Genomic DNA, 19,705 nt, shown 5'->3' with positions numbered 1-19,705 from the left:
GACCACGTATGGTGGTGATTTTACTTCTTCTACCCCAACCTTTCTATTACCAACTCTTACCCATCACGCTCCGGCCCGGGAGGATAGCTGTTGTTGTGCCCGTCCTAGACGTGCATTTCTCCGTGGTGCTCACCCCAGCGCATCAACAAGTGCCATTCATTGATATCCAATTATATCCCTTCTTATTTGAATATCGGGCATGCTGTTCGTATAGCCCGATTTCGTTCTTCATTTTATCATTCGCTTTCCTTCTTGAGTAGGCAATTATTGGCTCCGTCCCAATATGATCTTCTCGGTGATGGACTCGGTGACGAAAACGATACTATTATTCACGGATTTAAAATAGCAGTGATTGGTGTGGATCACGATAAATAGAATCACCTGTTACTGATCTTCTCTCTTTCGTCGAATACCGAAGCTAACATCATGGCTAGCAGTGTGGGTGGAATGGTGGAATGGGTAGCGAGAAAGTTATTGGAGTTCAACCGGCGGATTTTATGCCTGCAACAGTGATATTCAAAAAACGGTGTATGATGCGGTGGTAACTGCTTTCATCTGCTCTTCGGGACAAATGCATCTATCTAGACACAGCCATTCGTTTTACGGGGATGGTCTGCATCAGTACACCGCTCTCAATCTACAGATGGAAGAATTGGTTTCGGCAGCCAATCAATGAGATGCATATAGTACGTAGGTAACTCCCAGGAATGCTGTTTGACAAGAACAGGAGAATTATGATTCTGATTCTAGAATATGGCTCCGTTTCTTTCTAACGGACAAAGGTACACACATATTCGCTAGACAGAACGTATAGAAAAGATTGATGAAAGAAAGGGTAATGAGAGATAAAAGAGCAGCAGTGAGACAGATTATCCAAAGAAAGGCTGCTTATATATCACCTGGCACTATCCTGTGACGTATGCAAGGTGGTTTCTGAGGGTATTAGGGATGGAAAAGAAAAAGGAGAAGAAAGAAGAAAACGGAAGAGAAAGAGGAAAAAGAAAAAGAAAGGGAAGGAAAAGAAAGAAAGGGGAGGAACTAGATATGAAAGGGAAAGGGAAGAAAGGTGCTCCCAACTTCGAGGTACGTTGTCTCACTGATGCTTATGCTCCTCATCCCTGCAAACAGTCGAAGCCTTAGGCTCCTTTTTCTCTGGCCGCACTGCCACATACACTTCTCGTACAATATCGCCTTTATGGCCTTTAAGTGCCCATTGTCCAATTTTCTTATCTGGAGGGGCTCGTCGAATACCACGGCCACCCCCTCCAACGATCAGGTTACCAGGGCGGTAGTTCTCATCCTTAAGCAGTCGACGAATTGCAGATACATGGATTTGAGCATCGTCTGGAATGTCACGAACCTCTCCGCACGGGAGCGGCCACCGGATCGGTTTCCATGACCCATTTTTCTGCAGATCCATTCGACGGAATGGGAGGTACTCCATCATTCGCCATGTGAGAACCGATGCATGTGATATGCCACTGCCGAATTCCAGACAGTCATGTATTGGGGCCGTACAGGATTCCTGGAGAGCCTTCAAAAATGTGGAGCTAGATCCGATTGCTGATTCCATCTGAATCCCCTCCCCATAAACGGCGGCGACTTGAGTTGCCAGTTGCTGACTTGGAATTGGCATTAACGGATGGCCATCTTGACCCACACTGATATCCGGGTTCCAGTGGATGTTTTCACGAATAGGCGAGTAATCCTCATCATATTCCTCTAGACATTCAAAGTGCTCCATCTTCGAAGGATCGAATTGGAGCCCAGCGCGCCGGGCCTCCTGAACCATCCAAACCAACGGTGCGTGACTGAGTGGCCATGCGTCCTCCTCCTGTTGCCATCCTCCGCCGATATCTGCGTGACCTCCGGGAAACCATACCTCCTGAATGTCCTGGGGGCTATCCTCATCCTCGTCGTAATCCTCTCCCCCAATACGTTCTTGTGGTACTTGAAGCGAGAGGCCCGAGTACTCACTCTTGATAGATGCTACATCCTCTGTGGATGCAGCTGCCATTGGGACAGCCAGGCTGAGCTTTCTTTGGGAGCGTCGTCGTCGTGCACGATATCGATGGCTTGTGCTGTATACACTCTGGTTTGAGCTTCGCACACTGTGGTGTACAGATTCAGTCTCCCCGGGCCTCTGCTGGAAGGGGCTATCCTCGTTATTACCTCCGTTGAGGACGATTTGGGGGAGACCAGGGGACTTTTTTGGGGCGGAGGACTTTTTTGGTGAACGGTGAAACCGAGGCCAATGGTCTTTCCAGTAGGTGGACTTTTTTTCCTCACAGCACGGTTTGATCTCGGAGATTAGGTCCTGCCTAAACTTGGCACGCCGCTCATCGATCCCCACTGCATGTCGAATGACCTTGGCTGAACTGCGGGCCGTATAGGGGAACTTGCTTCTTTGCATCCACGCGGACTCAAATGCAGGCACACTATTGACAGTATCAAACAGTCCCATGAACTTAATTCTGGGGGTAATTGGTCGACAGAACGTCTCACGGAAGGCCACCATGTAATTGAACAGTTTATTCGTTTTATCGGTATCTTTATGGGTATCACGCCTCATCTGCCACTTGGCAAAGGTCTTCCACGCAAATCGGACGAGTTCCTCATTGCCAGCCTCGAGCAAGCCGATGGAATCCAGCATTTCCGCAAGGAAGCGAGCAATATAGGCACCTCGACTGAAGCCTATGAAGGAAATCTCATCCCCAGGGTTATAATAACGCATGAGGAACTTGTATCCGCCCATGACATGATCAGCAAAGGAGGATCCGACAGCGGAGTCCTTTGCTTTCAGATATGCGGACCTGATCCGGTGGAATCGGCCGGAACTGGAAAGGGACTTGGACGTTACATAAGTTCCAATCCCTGGCTGGTAATAATGAAATTGATGACTTTCGCTGCGATCAAGCATCTGGCTGGAGTATCAGTGTCTGATCAGTAGATCGGCTTGAGGTCTACATGGAACCGTCTCACGATTCTTTGGGTTGGGCCAACTTACTCGAAAAATCTTCAGAACATTACTGTCCGACTTATCCCCGGCAAATTTGTTTCCAGTGCCATCGAAACACAGGACAAATTGTTTTGGCACGGGGGCCGGTCCTAAAACTGCTGCATCCCGGTTCATTTTTCAGGGCAAAAGAGCGGATAGGGACTGTAGCTTAAGGCAACACCTGCCAGGGCAGTCGACACATTTAGATATTTTGGTTGGGAAGATGTGGATATACATATATTCGCCGACGGCGGTTACTTGCAAGCACATGCGCCTATCCCCGAAAGTATACCTCTCAGGCCCTATGAGTCGTGGACGTCCAGGAACTTGGGTGCGGAAGGATGGAGTGTCAAGAGGACGCTCCCTGTTTTAGAGCCCGCTGTCTGCATCATAGCCTTGGGCTCGACCAAACGATACGTCAATATTAAGCCTCCTGAGTGGAGCAAAGAAGGTGGTTGGTCAAAATGTACGAATAGACACATTCCTCAACTTACACCAACCCTTACAAGGCTTGTAATGGTGTAAAAAGTTTTCTTTTGTCTCAGGACCACCGTGCACCACATGCCTTTCTTCTCTTTTCTTTCCCCTTTTTTTTTCTAATTTCTATTTCCTTTTTCCCTTTTCTCTTCGCACCATTTCGCCTTAGTGGGTTCTGACGGGATGTCAGCTGCAGCGAAAGCCAATAATCAGCAATGATTGAATTTTCTCAAGCTGCAATGTCATGAGAAGAGCTAAAAAAAAAAAAAAAAAGAAAAGAAAAGAAAGGAAAAAGCAAAAAGAAGAAGAAGCAAAAAGAAAAGGAAAGAGGGGAAGTGGTGGATAAACTCAGACAAATGATCGTCCCTTTGCATGTCGGCGAGACCCTACCATTGAATGAGCCAGTCTCGGGGCATGGGAACTGTGACTGATTGCCAAAGCCATGGCCAATCTGGTTCGTTGATCTCCAGCGTGAGGTTCGCAAATTTGTAATTTATTACGGAACAGTTCTCGTATGCGACCCGTACGGCAGGGACGATCTTTTCCAGGCAATTTGTCCTGTGGGTATTCGTGGATGGTGGGTCACCTTTAGCGCGGACTGCTTCCCATCCTCCGTATGCATTATTTTACATACATACGAGCCTTGCAATACGCAGCTCATATCTGAGTCATTGAGCTACACTCACAGTGTCACAGTGAATCGCGTATGGTTTGAGTATGTGATCACCCCCTGAGCGGTTCCTATGGAGCAGAGGAGGCCGCCCAGGCGTATACCAGGTAAGTGGTTAGCAGAAGCAAGGGGCTGATCGAGAAGGAATCCTGGTGGGTTCGCTCTGGAGGGTAAGAAAAAGGGGAATTTTCGGGAAAGAGGGGGAGGGAGAAAAAGGGAAAAATAATAATAATAATAATAATAATAACAAAAATAAAAATAAGAATTTAAGAGTCAAGACAGAAAGAAAAAAATCCTAACTACTCCATTAGAAGATACTCAGCAAACAAAGATTTTCGGTACTGAGACCATTGGTTCTTCATAGTCTCTATAGTGGATGGAGCACACCGCCGTAAGTAGAAACTTCGCACGGTTCGTGTGGGGAATGAACTTTGGCCCCAGCCGTCAGGTCCGCCATGAACCATTCGGCAACACCCGGTCGGCTCCTTGGTCCCAATGCCCCCAATGTCGGCATTCAGCTTGCGTCTGTCAGCTCACTCGAGCTACGAAAATGTCAGAAAAAGCAACCTAGAATTCTTAATTTCATCTCTCTTGGAGCATGTAGAGTATACATCCAATTGAGACATGAGAGCACTCTACCTCTAGCAGTATAAGGAAAATAGCATTTATAAAAATAACTCCGGCAAGTTAACCTTAATTAATCATACCAATCTAGACCCTTGCACAGACTTATCTATACTGCCAGTAAGTAATAGATGTAGTTGGGAGGGGGTGTGTATGGGTTTCAACACAGTTCGCCGTGATTTATTTATTCCATATTTTCTTGCTCCTGTCTATCAACTACGGAGTACTTTTGAAACCTAAGGCCGCAAGGAATTACCTAAATAATCCCTCAAGGACCAAGATTGGTTTATCCACCGACGCTACGGCCTCAGATCGATTGGGTTGCTGTATTGGCGAACACATAGATTTCGTCGATCAGCTTGGTGATCTTCAGATTTGCATTCCCCGTATCGTACCGTATCGTACCGCCCAGGGTACTCTACTACTAGTGCTGACTACCTGCAGCATGATATGTGAGTCCATAAATGGCCTTGTTCAAAAGCATCAGAAAGTCAAATATATAATAGAAAACCAAAGTTTGTTTTCTTTTCTTTTTTTGTTATCCTAAACAGGTTTCCTCCGTGTGTACCTTTCACAAATTTTTTTTTGACTTCTTTTGGCGAGGGTTACCCACTCCACCAAGGTCACGGCACTAACAGAAAGTTAAATGACGATGGTCCCGTGTTCTCGCGCGTGGCTGCAAATTAGGAAGTAGCCATTCTCCATTGGACTCCATCATGACAGAATCATAACTTGGGCGAGAAAAGTCTGCCGAAGTCCCATAATATCCTCGCGAACCATAACTCGACCCACCGTGCTTCCTCTGTCGTGTTAATACTCTCACAATCATATAACCTTTCTTATCTAGTCTCGCTAGAGCCTACGACCTAGTATGTCCTCCGTTACGGCCAGCACCCTTGCATTCTCGAGAATCATCCGAAAAGGTCAAACTTTGAGATTACCCGTGATGTTGATCGGTGAGGGACAGTGGGTATGGGAGGAGCTAGGAAAGTATACGGAGTACCTCCAGCTGGCGTGCCCACAATACTCTGCCACGCAGGAGTCAGGACTGATTCATGTTCGTCGGCATCGTGTTCATGGATGATGGGCAGCATGCCCCCCGCCAATGATTTCGGAGCACTTAGCTTGGAGCTTGGGCCAGTAAAAACAAGGCTCTACAATTGGCAGTCTGGAGCCGAGGTGGAGCCTGAGTTCTTCCAATTCCACGGTTCCATTTTGCCATGATTATCAACTTGGCATCTTCGCGATCGCTGCAGATTCCACATTTGTTGGTGGCTGGCTACTGTGTACACTTACCGCAGTGGGCCAAAGATCAGCCGGCCTATTCACCAATACAATGATGCTGAATTCCTTGTCATGCAAGCTCGCGATTAAACTTTTCCTATGCTGGTGGGTCGACTGCACGGTACTACAGTGGTCAGCGAAGAATTACTCCGTATCTGTCTACAGATCCCTTCCACCGCCCGGCGTCAATGCGCAGCGTGCGGTGTCCATGAAGTTGAACAGATGGGAAAAGTGTACCATGCTCAGTCAATGAAGCCCCCTTGACTGGCCAATCTGAGCACCTCCACTGAGTCCACTCTCGTCCCAGGTCAACAGGATTGACCAAACATAGTCGTCCTTGCGCCACCCGCGGGTCTGAACCACATGGTAGGTATTATTACTCGACAGTATCCGAGATGAATTTCAGCTGTGCGATAATTAAATCTACCCCTAGACCGATTAATTAGTTTTGCTGTCAATCGGATTCGGCGGCCAAGATCCACCCGCAGCTGTGGTAGAGATTCGACCCTATGCTGTGTTGCAGCTTTTAAAAGCTACTGCTCCGTACGACGACACATGGGAAACTTCCTTTAGGATTTATCGGTCGAGGTTCTCCTCCGTATTTGATCATTGCTCGCTTTCTTTAATACCCCGCTTCGCGCCTTTTGAGTTACTTATCCATAATTCCTCACCTTTCGCATTTGTTCATATACCATAATCATAATGTTGCGGAGAATTTCTACAAATTTCAAAAAGTCAAAGAATGACCGCGAAACAAAGCAAAATGGCACTCAAAATGGCGCTCAAAATGGCACTCAGGTGAATGGAGACAAGCGCCAGTCCAAAGTGTCACCGGCGCGCAAGTCTGCGGATCAAGAACCAAGCCGTAAGGCAGCGAACGGCGCGTCGGTTTTCGGCAAGTATGCGCAAGTCCTCCATGCTTCACAGAGTCCTCTGCCGAACCAGACTGGTGACGGCGCGACGTTCGAACAACGCCATGGTAGTCTCGTACAAGACTTGAAGTCTCTTCACCTTGAAGATGCTGCAACCCTGAAGCAACTGAGCATGAACAAGATTAAAGGGGTGCCCGTTGATGATAAAACGATGCTTATGGAGAAGATTATTCAAGTAAGATTTGTCAATCATTTGGGCAATCTAGTGAGAGGACAACATTCATTGACAATGATTCGTCTTGGCGTAGATCGCTAGCAGTCTCCCAGACAACTCGGAGAATCGCACCAAGGCCACAAACCTATTTCTGAATCAGCTTTGGGACTCCTTGCCCCATCCACCACTCTCGTGAGTATATTTGGCGCAAGAAGAAGCTTCATTAGAGTGGTGCTAATACAGGGATAGATACGTGGGCCCCGAGTATTCCTACCGATCCGCTGATGGCTCCAACAACAACCCTACCTTGCCGTGGCTAGGTGCTGCCAACACGCCATATGCGAGATCAATTGCTCCCCTTACAATCCAGCCAGGTGGCTTGCCTGACGCAGGCTTAGTGTTTGACAGTCTCTTTGCTCGTGAGAAATTCAATCCTCACCCGAACAAAGTTTCAAGTCTGTTCTTCGACTGGGCCTCTTTGATCATTCACGGTGAGTTGACAATCATGGGTGGCGCAACTCCATGCTTCTATGCTAACGCTCTGCTAGATATTTTCCAGACCGACCATGCGAACCCTCATATTAACAAAACTTCGGGTTATTTGGATCTCTCTATCTTATACGGTGATGTTCAAGAGGAGCAAGACTTGATTCGTACACATAGGGATGGCAAACTGAAGCCTGATTCATTTTCCGAGCCCCGACTTCAGGCCTTCCCTGCTGCTTGCTGTGTTATGCTGGTCATGTTGAACAGGTAGGACTGCGTTTAAGCTGCAAGGCGTTAGACTGACGCGGAAGTATGAATTAGGTTCCACAACTATGTGGTAGAACAACTGGCCGAAATCAATGAAAATGGTCGTTTCACCAAGCCTAGCCCTGACCTTAGCGAAGAAAAGGCCAAGAAGGCTTGGGCGAAATATGATGAGGATCTTTTTCAGACAGGTCGCCTGTATGCCCATCCCGCCCCAGTCACATGCAACGCTTTCTAACATACCGCAGAATCACGTGTGGTTTGTATATCAACATTACCTTATACGATTACCTGCGTACGATCGTCAACTTGAACAGAGTTAACAGCACGTGGTGCCTGGTAAGTCGACACTCCTGTTCGATGCTGCGAGGGGAACTAATCACAGACAGGATCCACGAGCACAAATGGAGGGCAACGATCCCACACCATCTGGCCTGGGTAACCAATGCTCAGTGGAGTTCAATCTTGCCTATCGCTGGCATTCTGCCATCAGCGCCAATGACGAAAAATGGACGGAACAGATCTATGAGGAGCTGATGGGAAAGCCTGCCAAGGACGTTACTGTCCTAGACCTTAAAAAGGGACTAGGCAAGTACGCCATGGGTCTTTCGAAGGACCCTTCGGAGCGTACGTTTGCCCATCTTAAACGTCAAGAGGATGGCACTTTCAAGGATGAAGAACTCGTAAGCATCCTCGCTAATGCAATTGAGGACGTTGCCGGTAAGTTCCCTTCGCAACGATAAGTGCTGAACCAGCCAACTAAGCGTCTTTCAATAGGTTCGTTTGGCGCACGTAACGTGCCCAAGTGCCTCCGAGCCGTCGAGATTATGGGTATTGAGCAGGCACGTAGCTGGAATGTTGGCTCCCTTAATGAATTCCGCAAGTTCTTCGACTTGAAGCCGTATGAACGGTTTGAGGATATCAATTCCGATGAGGAAGTTGTGGAGGCCCTCCGTCATCTTTACGGCCACCCCGACTACGTGGAACTCTACCCTGGTATTGTTGCTGAGGACGCCAAGCAACCTATGGTACCAGGTGTTGGAATTGCTCCTACATATACGATCTCTCGTGCGGTTCTGTCTGACGCCGTGGCTCTTGTCCGCGGTGATCGTTTCTACACTGTGAGCTCGTCCTTCCCAGGAGATAAAATGACACCGTTCATTCTAACGTGCGCTATAGGTCGATTACAATCCTCGGAACCTGACTAACTGGGGATACAATGAGGTTCGTTACGACCTGAATGTCAACCAGGGATGTGTCTTCTACAAGCTTGCGACTAGAGCCTTCCCGAATTGGTTCAAGTCCGATTCCATCTATGCCCATTACCCCATGACCATCCCCAGCGAGAACAGGAACATTATGAAGGATCTAGGTAGAGAGTCTGACTTCTCTTACGAACGCCCGTCGTTTACCCCTCCCCACGTGAACCTGGTATCCTATCCTAATGTCAAGCTGGCTTTGGAACGCGAGGAGGACTTCCGCGTGGTCTGGAACGGCAATACTCCGCTCGCCTCTGCTAAAGGCGGCGATGACTTCTGGAGTAAATCATTGGACAATGACCAGTGGCGCAACAGCATCAAGGAATTTTATGAAGACATCACTGCAAAGCTTTTGCAAGAAAAGTCTGGGAATCTTGCGGGACTCAAGCAAGTTGATATCACACGGGAGTAAGCTACCTTGATCAAACATTATGACCGCAGTATAAGAGCTGACCACGCCCATAGTATTGGAAACCTAGCGCCTGTTCACTTTGCATCGAAGCTGTTCTCTCTTCCTCTGAAGACCAAGGAGAATTCGCGCGGAGTCTTTACCGACAACGAGACTTTCATGAGTATGGCAGTAATCTTTACTAGCATTTTCTTCGATGTCGATAAGACCAAATCTTTCTCCCTTCATCACGCGGCTCGCGCCGTCGCTGAGCAGTTGGGCCACTCCGTTGAGAACCACGTCAAATCCATCAACTCTCCTAGTTTCCTCAGCGGCATCATTGGCAATCGCCGTAATGATCACAACGCCTTGAAGGAATACGGTGATCAATTGATCAAAAAGCTTCTGGAGAGTGGCTTGGGCGTTTCCGATGTAACCTATTCTCAGGTTCTACCAGCGGCTGTGGCGATGGTTCACAATCAGGCTCAAATGGTAAGCTCCATCTATTCTTGTTACGGTGCTGGCTGTTGACATCTTTGACAGTTCACTCAAATCATCGACTATTATCTTTCTGAGGGCAAAAAGCACCTTCCTGAGATCAACCGCCTTTCCAAGGAGGACAGCAAAGATTCCGAAGACAAGTTGATGCGCTACTGCCTGGAAGGCTTCCGTCTGAATGGAACTTTTGGATCCTACCGCGAAGCTCAAACTGACTTGAGCATGACCGAAGAGACCGGCAATGTTAACATCAAGCGTGGTGACAGAGTATTCGTTGGTGCTGTAAGTGCCTCTTCTCGGTTAACGCTGTCCAACAACGCTCGCAGTTGTGGCATGGCTAACATCCAACAGGTCAAAGCCAACCGTGATCCTCAGGTTTTCCCAGATCCCAACGAAGTGCATCTGGATCGCCCTCTGGAATCTTACATCCAGTACGGCCTGGGTCCACACACTGGCTTGGGCAAGGAAACGACCTTGCTTGCATTGACGTCCATGTTACGTGTTGTCGGTGGCTTGGACAACCTTCGGCGTGCACCCGGCCCCCAGGGTGAGCTGAAGAAGATTCACCGTGAGGGCGGTTACTACGTCTACCTGCGGGAGGACTGGGGAAGCTACTCTCCATTCCCAACGAGTAAGTCATCCCTAGTACAGCTCCTGGTGTGCTAGGAAGGAAACTAACCTGTGCCCTCTCTGTAGCCTTCAAGGTCCACTTCGATGGTGCAATTCCCGCTCCCAAGAAGCGCCTCACCTATTTGGGAAATTGATCTAATCGACGGTCGAGATTGAATAACGTGTTATATTGTATTCGAAAATGGTTTGCGAGATATCCTAGTTCTGATCGAACTTGTATGCTGTTATGCTTGGTTGATCTTGACCCTATAATTAAATACTACAAATGTAGCAACAGTGTTAGCTCCTTGTGTTTGCCATGCAAAATTGATTACCATGCTGGTTCTGATGTTATTGAACATGTTCTCTGTACATCCTTGGAGGCGTCGGGGTCTCTTAGCCTCTATACCTTGTCTGTAGTCCTGTACCTGATCGCTGTTGTCCGGCCGTCCATTTGCACATCTCCCTTTTCGAAAATCCAAGCCCGGCATAACACTGCTGCAGGACACAGTTCATGCCACTGCAGACTCCTGCTGATATAGTAGGGATACATGACAAACCGTCTTCCCCACACAAACCTGATATGTTTCAAGTTAAACAGTCCTTCGCAGGTACGAGCTCAATTCCCAAGCCCGACTCAACCCTAAACGAGGAACATCTCACCGACAGCCCTCCTTCAACCCATGCACGTCACAACCATAAACAACTCCCCTTCACAAAAATGAGCACCCCACATCGAGTCCTGAGATTGAACGACCTCACCATTTGACAGGTAGACTTGACACCTTCTGCCCATGACAGGTGGCATACCATACTGCATCAAGGTCCAGGATCCCGATCAAAGTATCATGCCACTCAAGGAAGTCAGCTTAATATAGACTGCATACTTAGCGCCAGCTTCCATCCCCACCGGACATTAGGGTATCAGAATCGAAACATGACCAGCTGCGTAGTTGGACGTCTAAATATGACAGGTCTTATCTATTTTTCTTTTCTTTTCTTTTCTTTTTTCCCTTAGATTCTGGCTTGTTCCCCTGTGCCTGATTTTGACGGTACTATTGCTTTTACTTAATGAGCAAAGAGAATGGTTGTGGTTCCAAGGAGCAAACATCAATTCAAAAATGAAGCTAGTCGGATACTATTGTTTTATAGTTAGATAGTCGCTCGGATTTCTTTCCCGGTGCTATCCATTGTCTTGTACTCCGTGTTTTGGACGGAGTCATTTAATATGTATTAGGATATCTATGAGTCCTTAGGAGGTGGAACTACGAACTGTATTCCGGAGTAAGTCGGATTTTCATGGGTTGATAATTGTAACCTTACAATAGGGTGATAGGTCCAGCTGCAGGGGTGGTCGCCGCCAAGAGTAGTGGGGAATCAGTCAATCAGAAGGATAGCCTCAGGGTTGAGGCGCAGAATATTGAACCATTTTCCTCAACTGGATCGGAAAATGGTGATCGTTTGGTAGGTTCGGCATGTCAATATCACATCTCTCTGTATTAGGTCTAATTGTAAGAATACTATACAGCTTGCTAATATTCGAAAGGATATTCAACCATGGACAAGTTCATTTGGCCCAGATATAAGGGGTATCTATAGACCACACCCAGATAACCCCCTATCTAAGTATCCCACCAACAACCTAAAGGTCCCTGAAGCTAGCGCGAATTAGGCAAGAGGGACCGCCTTCCCAAATAGTCTTAGCCCCAATGCGGAGACAATAAACAAAAAGTGAACCCACCGCCTAAGCTCCATCGCGGAAATTGTTCCGGAGCTATTCACCGCCCAATAATCAACCTTTCGTATTAACACAATCGGCTCAGAAAGCATCAACAAACATCCACCATTGAGGACCAGTCAATTCAAAGCAAATAACCGAACAGCTAACTCAAAATGCCCCCCAAAGTTGCCAAGGGCGAATACATTGAGACAGTGCGTCTCCGCAATTCCAATCCCCACAATCCACTGCACCCACTAACTCCCGGGTCACGAATATAGGATACAGGGAACAAAATCTCCCGCCGGTCCCAGATTCACGGGACACAGCATATTATTCTTGGTGGTAAAACGGTCATTCAGGGCGAGGCTGTTATCCGGGGTGACCTGTACCGTACTTCCACTAGTTCCGGTGCGAGCGGCGACCAGGGGGGACAACAGCCGGCGACGTCGACGCCATCTGTTGCGATTACGATCGGGCGCTATAGTTATATCTCGAAGCAGGCTGTGTTGAGGCCCCCGTCGAGGTTACATCGCGGCGTGCATTCGTTTTATCCGCTGAAGATTGGGGATCATGTCTTTGTGGGGGAGAGGGCGGTCGTTGAGGCGGCTAGTGTGGGGAACCATGTGCATATTGGGAGGGATGCGGTGATTGGGAGTATGGCTATCTTGAAGGATTTCGCGTATGTACTTGATGGGGCGGTTGTTGCGCCGGGCATGGTGGTGCCGAGTTGGTGTGTTGTTGGTGGTGCGCCGGCGAGGATCGTCGGCGAGGTTGGTGAGGGGTATGGGGTTGAGGGGGCCGAGGGGGGCATGGCGCGGGAGAGGTATCGGTTGGTTGGGAGGTAGAGATGGCTTGGGATGATGTGTGATGATTGTTACGTTCTTTTGTTTTTTTGGTGTTATTCCTATACCCCCCCGTTGTTTAGAGTGCTTCTGTATAGATTTCTTATATTGTTTAAACGCGTCTTGTTTACTTCTTGAGATTCCATACATCCAAAGATGAAAGAATGACTTCTAACTACCTGACGTCTACGAGTGGAGATTCGTTCAGTCATTAATATCTACTATTCTTCTAAACCAGAACATATCGGTCTAGTTTTGGTGTCCGTTCACGCCATTCTGGGGGCAAAGCTCCCGCACCAATCTGCTTTCATCGCTGGTGTACTCCTGGCCCGCCCCGGCGCGAGCCATGTCGTTAATCCATCGCTCGTTCGGCTTGATATCTTCGGACTTGGACAGCTTCGAAGCTAGGTAGAGCCAGTTCAGTGCATTGCCGACGGTGCTCACTTCGTCGCACACATTGTTGAGCGCAAACTTGTGCATGCGCTCATACAGCTCATCGTCCGTACAGAGGTCCAACAAATGCTGGGCCACTGCGTCGGTATCCCCTACCTCCACGAGGAAGCCGTTCTGCTTGTCCGCCACTTGAAGAGGGATGCCACCAGCCCTGGTTGCGATGACTGGTGTTCCTTTGTGAATGGCTTCCGACACTTTAACTTCGAATCCTTCCTGTGTGGACAATTGTAGAGCCACCTTAGCCTTTGAGAGAAGGGCATTCAGCAGCTGATCTGAAGGACCCAGTCGCACAACGCAAATCTGCTCTGCGAGATCCGGGAGGTTCTCCTCGATATGCGTGACAACGGCGTCATAAATCACCGTGCCGTCTGGGTCATCAACAGAGCCATGGCCACAGATCAACAGCTTGGGAGCCCGTCTGTCGGGAAACGCAGCTGTGAACCGCCGATGGAATTTGACGTAGGATTCCACAACCTCTGGGATGCCCTTCGACGGATCAAAGCGTGCAATTTGAGCGATATATTCATCTATTTTCATATCGCTCCATGTCAGTCTCGAAGTCCCTAATGTAACTGCGCTGCGTGGGTGACAATACGCACCTTCAGGGTAGTCGATGGTGGGCATGCCCGAGTTTCTGCAGAATGAATTGAAAACCCGGCCATAATAGGCAATGTCCCATTCTCGCATGTTTTTGTTCAGACCATCCAACCTAAAATGGCTTGTCAGTCACACCTTCCAGTGGCACTAGGCCGGTGCTGCCTTACCAGTCCGTCGACGCAGGCATGTATCCCACCTTCTCTCGGGGTACGGTCTTAGGAACAAAAGACTTCACTGGGTGGCTAATGTAGATATCTGCCAGTTTGATGGTTTCCCAGAGCCGCCCCCATGCTTCTGCCTGGGGAGTCCCCGGTTTGTCAATCAAGTCACTGCGGAGTTGGATGTGACTACGAAAGATCACCGGTCGGTCCGGGGCAATTTGCTTCGCAATGGGAATCAATGCGGGCATCTGCGGGTCATCAATAATCACCACGTCGGCTCCTCCATCTTTAGGGTGTTGCAGAGGGCCTCCTGGAATCAACCAGTATCTCTTTGCATTCTCATTGACCCACTCCGTCACCTGCGCCCAGTCCTCCTCGCTCAACCGCTCCTCAGGGGAAGCGACACCCTGCAAAATGTTGTGATTGTTTTTGGTTACACGGAAAACGCCCGGCCGTGGCTTGGGCACGTACCTAGGCCACAGGGTCAGTTGATGTCCGACTGCCATCTGAAAAAGCCAAGCAATTCTATGATTGAGCCTTACCATGTGATATCGGTACCCAAGGAATACGAAAATCTCACAAGAGAATGTCTCATGAGGGCTACACCTCCACCTTGAGGGGTGGCACTGAAAAAGGCAATTTTGGTTTTTCTTTCCTTGAGGTCGGTCGCATAATGTTGAACAGCCTTCCAGGTCTTGGGATATACCGTCTTCTGGAAGTCCTCCAGGTTGGTCAAGCGCACATGGAATGCAGTGTCGACCTCTACTATACCAAGGAAGCCGACCTGAAGCAGGGGGATATTCTCTGGACCAAACAAACTAGACAACACTTTAGTATTTGTCATATCAAGGCAGAACTGAACTGATCTTACCGGACACATTTGCGGCCCATTGATTCGGCCTGTTCATCAATACCTCTAATCTTCCAGGTTGTGGAGTCGGGAATGCCGAAAGTGAACTTGTCATCACCCTCCCTTCTACTTCCTTCGGGGAGGACTAGAGGTATGATATCCAGCTCAGCCCAGAGCCTCGAGCACAGGCTGGGGTATTGTTTCGCGATGCGCTCTGGCATCGCCAAGCCGATGAACTTCTCCATATGGGCGTCACTCCATTCTTGCAATTGGTCTATCACGAATTTCTCCAGCACGGAGCATAACGACTGGTCATCTTTTAAGGTGAGCGATTCCTGAATGAAGTCTAGGAGATAGGTGGTATCGCGAATGGCGATTGCAATTGTCAATGTATCGTCCTCGCGTAATGTCGATAGACCAGCGTAGATAGTCTAGTGAAACGAAGAAGTTAGGGCTTGCAAAGCTCAACAGATGAAGCAGATATACCTACTCCAGACGGAGGTGCGGCCCAGGAATTGTTCTCATACTGTAGAGACAGACGACGCTGCTGACGGAGAGACGAGCGGCGACGTAATATGGCGTTCGAATCGTCAGCCATTGCTCCCTCGATTAATTGTGAAAACTATAGTTGGACGAGAATGGATGTAGTAGGAAATGGTTTATGAGAAAACGGAAGAATACTGTGGTAATTGTCTAATGAGAGCAAGGTATACCAGATAAGCTACATATATATAGAAGAACTAATGACTCCAACCTCATGCCACAGGACGTTTTGCTTTGTTTGCTGTCCAAAAAGCTGGGGTGAATTGAGGCGGTCCGGTGACCTCATGATTCTGGGCCCATGACGTACAGAGTACAACATCGCCCGTGACAGGCATCAATCAAGAAAAGAATTACATTTTCCGAAGTACGACGAGTAAACACGCACATGTTCATTGGAACACGCAAGTCTCTCTAAAGTCGCCTCATGAAGAACAGAAGCACAAGCCGACAAGGTCCCGCATGAAAAGTCAGGGATTGTCACACCATAAGACCAGACGTGGTTGCACCCGACGGAAAGGAAACGCTTCGGAGCTTTGGATGGTATGAGTATGTACAAAGTACAACCGGGATCCAGAGCCTGGTCGCAGTCTCTTGATTTGATTCCTTTCCCTCGTGAAGTCACAATGCCAATGAGGAAGATACCGGGGAGGGGGAAAAAAACAGGGGCCGTGGGGCCATGGAACCGGCACTATTGCCATCACGATGAACATGAACTGCTTACGGGTGAAACAACCGAGATGCTTGGCAGGAATCGCGGGGCTTAGTCATGCGGCAGCCCCTTTTACGGAGTCCGAGTTGAATTGCCCAGCGCGCAGACCCTCGTCGCTGCTCCTCGTGTGGATCGTCGCCTTTGGAAACTCTGGGCCCAATTAATTAAACTATTCATTTCACTTTCGCTCCTTCTGCCACATTCACTCTTTTCTTTTCTATCGTTACATTTTGGTTCAGCCTGTGTTTTGCTTTTTTTTTTTTCTTCTTCTCCTCTTTCTGTTTTTCTTCTTCTTCTCCTCTTTCTGTTTTTCTTCTTCTTCTGCCACCTCCCCTTCGCCGACAAGGTAAGTTTGGTTTGTCTCTTTGTTCACCTTGCGTCCCCTCCTGCGACGGTCTTGATTGAGATCGCCTTGGTTGACGTGGAGATTGACCGGACGGAGTAATTGACCTTACAGCGGGATTGCTCACGCTTTTCCCACCACCACCCCTGCTCGTGTTCAACCGCAATTGAAGCCTGGTCCCAATTCCGATCGCAAACACGATTGAGGAATTCTACGCTCAATCAACATAACACTACCTCACTTTTACACTTTTTCCTATCGGTGACTTCAGGAGTCAACAACCCCTCGCCAAAATGGGTGGTCAAGTTTCCAAGTTGATGGGGAAGATCTTCGGTACGAAGGAAATGCGGATTTTGATGTTGGGTTTGGATGCTGCTGGAAAGACCAGTAAGTCTGCACCCCTGAATCGGGTCACCTCGCTGTGTATTATGGAAAGGATTAGAGAAGCTGATGGGCGCGTGAAACAGCAATTCTGTACAAACTGAAGCTCACGAACCAGGAGGTTACTACCATCCCCACTGTCGGCTTTAACGTCGAAAGTGTAACCTACAAGAATGTCAAGTTCAATGTGTGGGATGTCGGTGGCCAGGACAAGATCCGGCCACTATGGAGACACTACTATTCCGGTATGGCCCATCGCAATCGCTCGGACCTTTCAGCCAGCGAGCATAAACGCTGACCTTGTCGGTAATTTTGTAGGAACGCAAGGCTTGATCTTCGTCGTTGACTCCAGCGACACGGCCCGGATGGAGGAGGCTCGTTCCGAGCTTCACAAGATCATCAACGATCGCGAAATGAAGGATGCTCTTCTCCTGGTGTTCGCGAACAAACAAGATATTCAAGGCCGTACGTATCTCAAGAACCGCCAGGACGTTGCGCCCGCTAAATTAATCCCCGCAGATATGAGCCCCGAAGACGTCACCAATGCGCTCCAACTTAACAAGCTAAAGGATAAGCTATGGTATGTCGCGCCTAGCGTTGCTACCGAGGGTACTGGTATCTTCGAAGGACTTGTAAGTTTCCCTTCCCACTCCTCCTTTGCCCCATCGGTCTCTGACATGGAACCTCTCGCAGGCTTGGCTTTCCAACAACGTGAAAACACCGGCCCAAAAATAATTTCATCCCCACCGCCTATCATCTGCACTGTAAATCCAGGAACCCCAATCGCATGGCTTTCGTGTATAACATTTCCTTATCTCGTTCGGCCTCTTTCGTTCATGTCCGCTTTGATGACAGAAGACGCAGCATTTGCAGTATGTTTACATTTCACTTCGTGCGCATGCTTTTCCCATTTCTTGATCTTCATCTCGTTTCCTTACCTTTCCATGATATCCCTCACTGTTTCTATGCGGGCCATTTAAATACTCTTTTAATTAATACTTCCCCCCTTACTGTCGACTGCCTTTTATCCTTTCGACTCATTGCTTTCTCATTGAGTAAAAACATGTTGAATATAGCAAGAAATTTGGACCAATATATACAAAAAATTTGTTCTACCCACGCCTTCAATCCACTGTTGAAGATGCATACAATCACATATACACTGACAACAAAGTGAAACTGTCCGTACCCCCGATACCGAAGCCCGACGGGAGACCCGATGCCACCTGGGACTCGATAATCGCATCTACTACTAAGCTTCACAACGGCCGCCCATATACCGAAAGCCAAGCCATAATTTAGCCGATAAGCAAGGATGGGCGGGAGCTATTGAAACCTTCTTGTGTATACTAACCAAAAGTAATCATAATTACCGACCTCCTATTCCCATAACGAATCAAATCGATTCCATCTTCAAGTTCCGCCCCATTATAGAAAACAATCGCATTCAAATGAACAATAGGAACCACCTACTTCACCGGCAAGCCACCCTCATAATACAAAGAGGGCGAAACAGCATAATGAATGGAAGGAACTGCTATCTAGGAATATGAAGTTGACGCCAATGGCACAATTCCTTACCATTCAAGTAGGTCTGTAGCCTTCAGGAGAGACATTTCGAGCTTGTCAAAGCCTGATTCTTATATCCTGTAAAAGATATCAACTATCACCGACAAATTTCGAACAGAATAATTCATTACTCGTCAAGTTAAATATCTAGAACATTAATCGAGACAATGGCCTCTCATGACACTCACCACGACAGCGAGATTTGGCAGGAAATAAGGAAATTGACTCTAAACAATATGGAACTGGAACAGGGAAGGATAGTTGTCTAATAGGTTCTGCAGGATATCCGCCTACTACGGAACCGGCTGTTGTGCTGGATCCCACGAGACGCGAAGCCTACTGGTTTGAATGCTCACCCAAGTACCCAAAGGACGGAAACGATGGAAAAGTCCCTCATAGAACGAGAATTTCAAGCTCCATTCGACCTTGAGGTAGATATGGGAAGATACTGGTCCACGTGATTGCTTCACTGAGAGGGAGTAGGTAGACATGTCATTAAGCTATTTAGAAGACAATGAGGGGATTATACCGTACCGAGTACGAGTACCTGATTGCATGTCTTTGAGTATGATTGTGGAACGGCTCCCCAGTGCCATCTTGGATGCATTTATCCGAAGTTTTACGATCCAGCATTAAAGAAAGAGACATCCAGTATGTATGAGTTGCACAATCCTCCACCTTAAACACATTGACAATAATAAATGCTATCGGCGGTTCTGGCCAAGATCACGAGTCATCAAACTTTCCTGTTCCATTAACGCTAAACCTAAAGGACTTCAGGCTTCAGCTGTTTCGGAGGTCTACCTACCTAGTACTAGTGCCTAGACTGCAGGGTTGCGTCCGATGACTGGACACATGAGCAGAAACGGCAACGACCAGCCCGACAGTCTAATG

At 48.1% G+C, this 19,705-nt stretch overlaps 5 protein-coding genes across 5 annotated transcripts; 3 read left to right on the top strand and 2 right to left on the bottom strand.

Annotated features, from left to right (window-relative positions):
* Window positions 1–1,093: 1,093 nt before the first annotated feature.
* AO090003000773 (T6SS phospholipase effector Tle1-like catalytic domain-containing protein) lies at window positions 1,094–3,133 on the bottom strand (the record flags this gene model as incomplete). Its single annotated transcript, XM_023235028.1, has 2 exons — window positions 1,094–2,920; window positions 3,008–3,133. The coding sequence occupies 2 exons, from the start codon at window positions 3,131–3,133 to the stop codon at window positions 1,094–1,096; spliced, it is 1,953 nt and encodes a 650-aa protein (XP_023090089.1).
* A 3,622-nt stretch (window positions 3,134–6,755) lies between these two features.
* Window positions 6,756–10,798, top strand: AO090003000772 (peroxidase/cytochrome P450 family protein; the record flags this gene model as incomplete). Its single annotated transcript, XM_001819862.1, has 13 exons — window positions 6,756–7,160; window positions 7,234–7,331; window positions 7,389–7,630; window positions 7,688–7,892; window positions 7,947–8,087; window positions 8,138–8,228; window positions 8,279–8,609; window positions 8,667–9,010; window positions 9,069–9,556; window positions 9,614–10,028; window positions 10,080–10,316; window positions 10,386–10,665; window positions 10,731–10,798. The coding sequence occupies 13 exons, from the start codon at window positions 6,756–6,758 to the stop codon at window positions 10,796–10,798; spliced, it is 3,345 nt and encodes a 1,114-aa protein (XP_001819914.1).
* A 1,738-nt stretch (window positions 10,799–12,536) lies between these two features.
* AO090003000771 (uncharacterized protein) lies at window positions 12,537–13,208 on the top strand (the record flags this gene model as incomplete). Its single annotated transcript, XM_023235027.1, has 2 exons — window positions 12,537–12,575; window positions 12,723–13,208. The coding sequence occupies 2 exons, from the start codon at window positions 12,537–12,539 to the stop codon at window positions 13,206–13,208; spliced, it is 525 nt and encodes a 174-aa protein (XP_023090088.1).
* Window positions 13,209–13,454: 246 nt separating this feature from the next.
* On the bottom strand, window positions 13,455–15,864 carry ccg9 (putative trehalose synthase (Ccg-9); the record flags this gene model as incomplete). The annotated part of the gene is made up of 6 exons (XM_023235026.1): window positions 13,455–14,185; window positions 14,258–14,367; window positions 14,423–14,887; window positions 14,959–15,244; window positions 15,331–15,697; window positions 15,757–15,864. The coding sequence occupies 6 exons, from the start codon at window positions 15,862–15,864 to the stop codon at window positions 13,455–13,457; spliced, it is 2,067 nt and encodes a 688-aa protein (XP_023090087.1).
* Window positions 15,865–17,154: 1,290 nt separating this feature from the next.
* AO090003000769 (ADP-ribosylation factor family protein) lies at window positions 17,155–17,977 on the top strand (the record flags this gene model as incomplete). Its single annotated transcript, XM_001819859.3, has 5 exons — window positions 17,155–17,248; window positions 17,329–17,487; window positions 17,561–17,707; window positions 17,762–17,874; window positions 17,936–17,977. 5 exons carry the CDS (start codon window positions 17,155–17,157, stop codon window positions 17,975–17,977), a joined length of 555 nt encoding a protein of 184 aa, XP_001819911.1.
* Window positions 17,978–19,705: the final 1,728 nt, after the last annotated feature.

The sequence above is a fragment of the Aspergillus oryzae genome, chromosome 2, assembly GCF_000184455.2.
Source record: "Aspergillus oryzae RIB40 DNA, chromosome 2".
NCBI lineage: Eukaryota > Fungi > Ascomycota > Eurotiomycetes > Eurotiales > Aspergillaceae > Aspergillus > Aspergillus oryzae.
The sequence above is the reverse complement of the archived record's forward strand: the minus strand, read 5'-3'. Positions and strand labels throughout refer to the sequence as shown.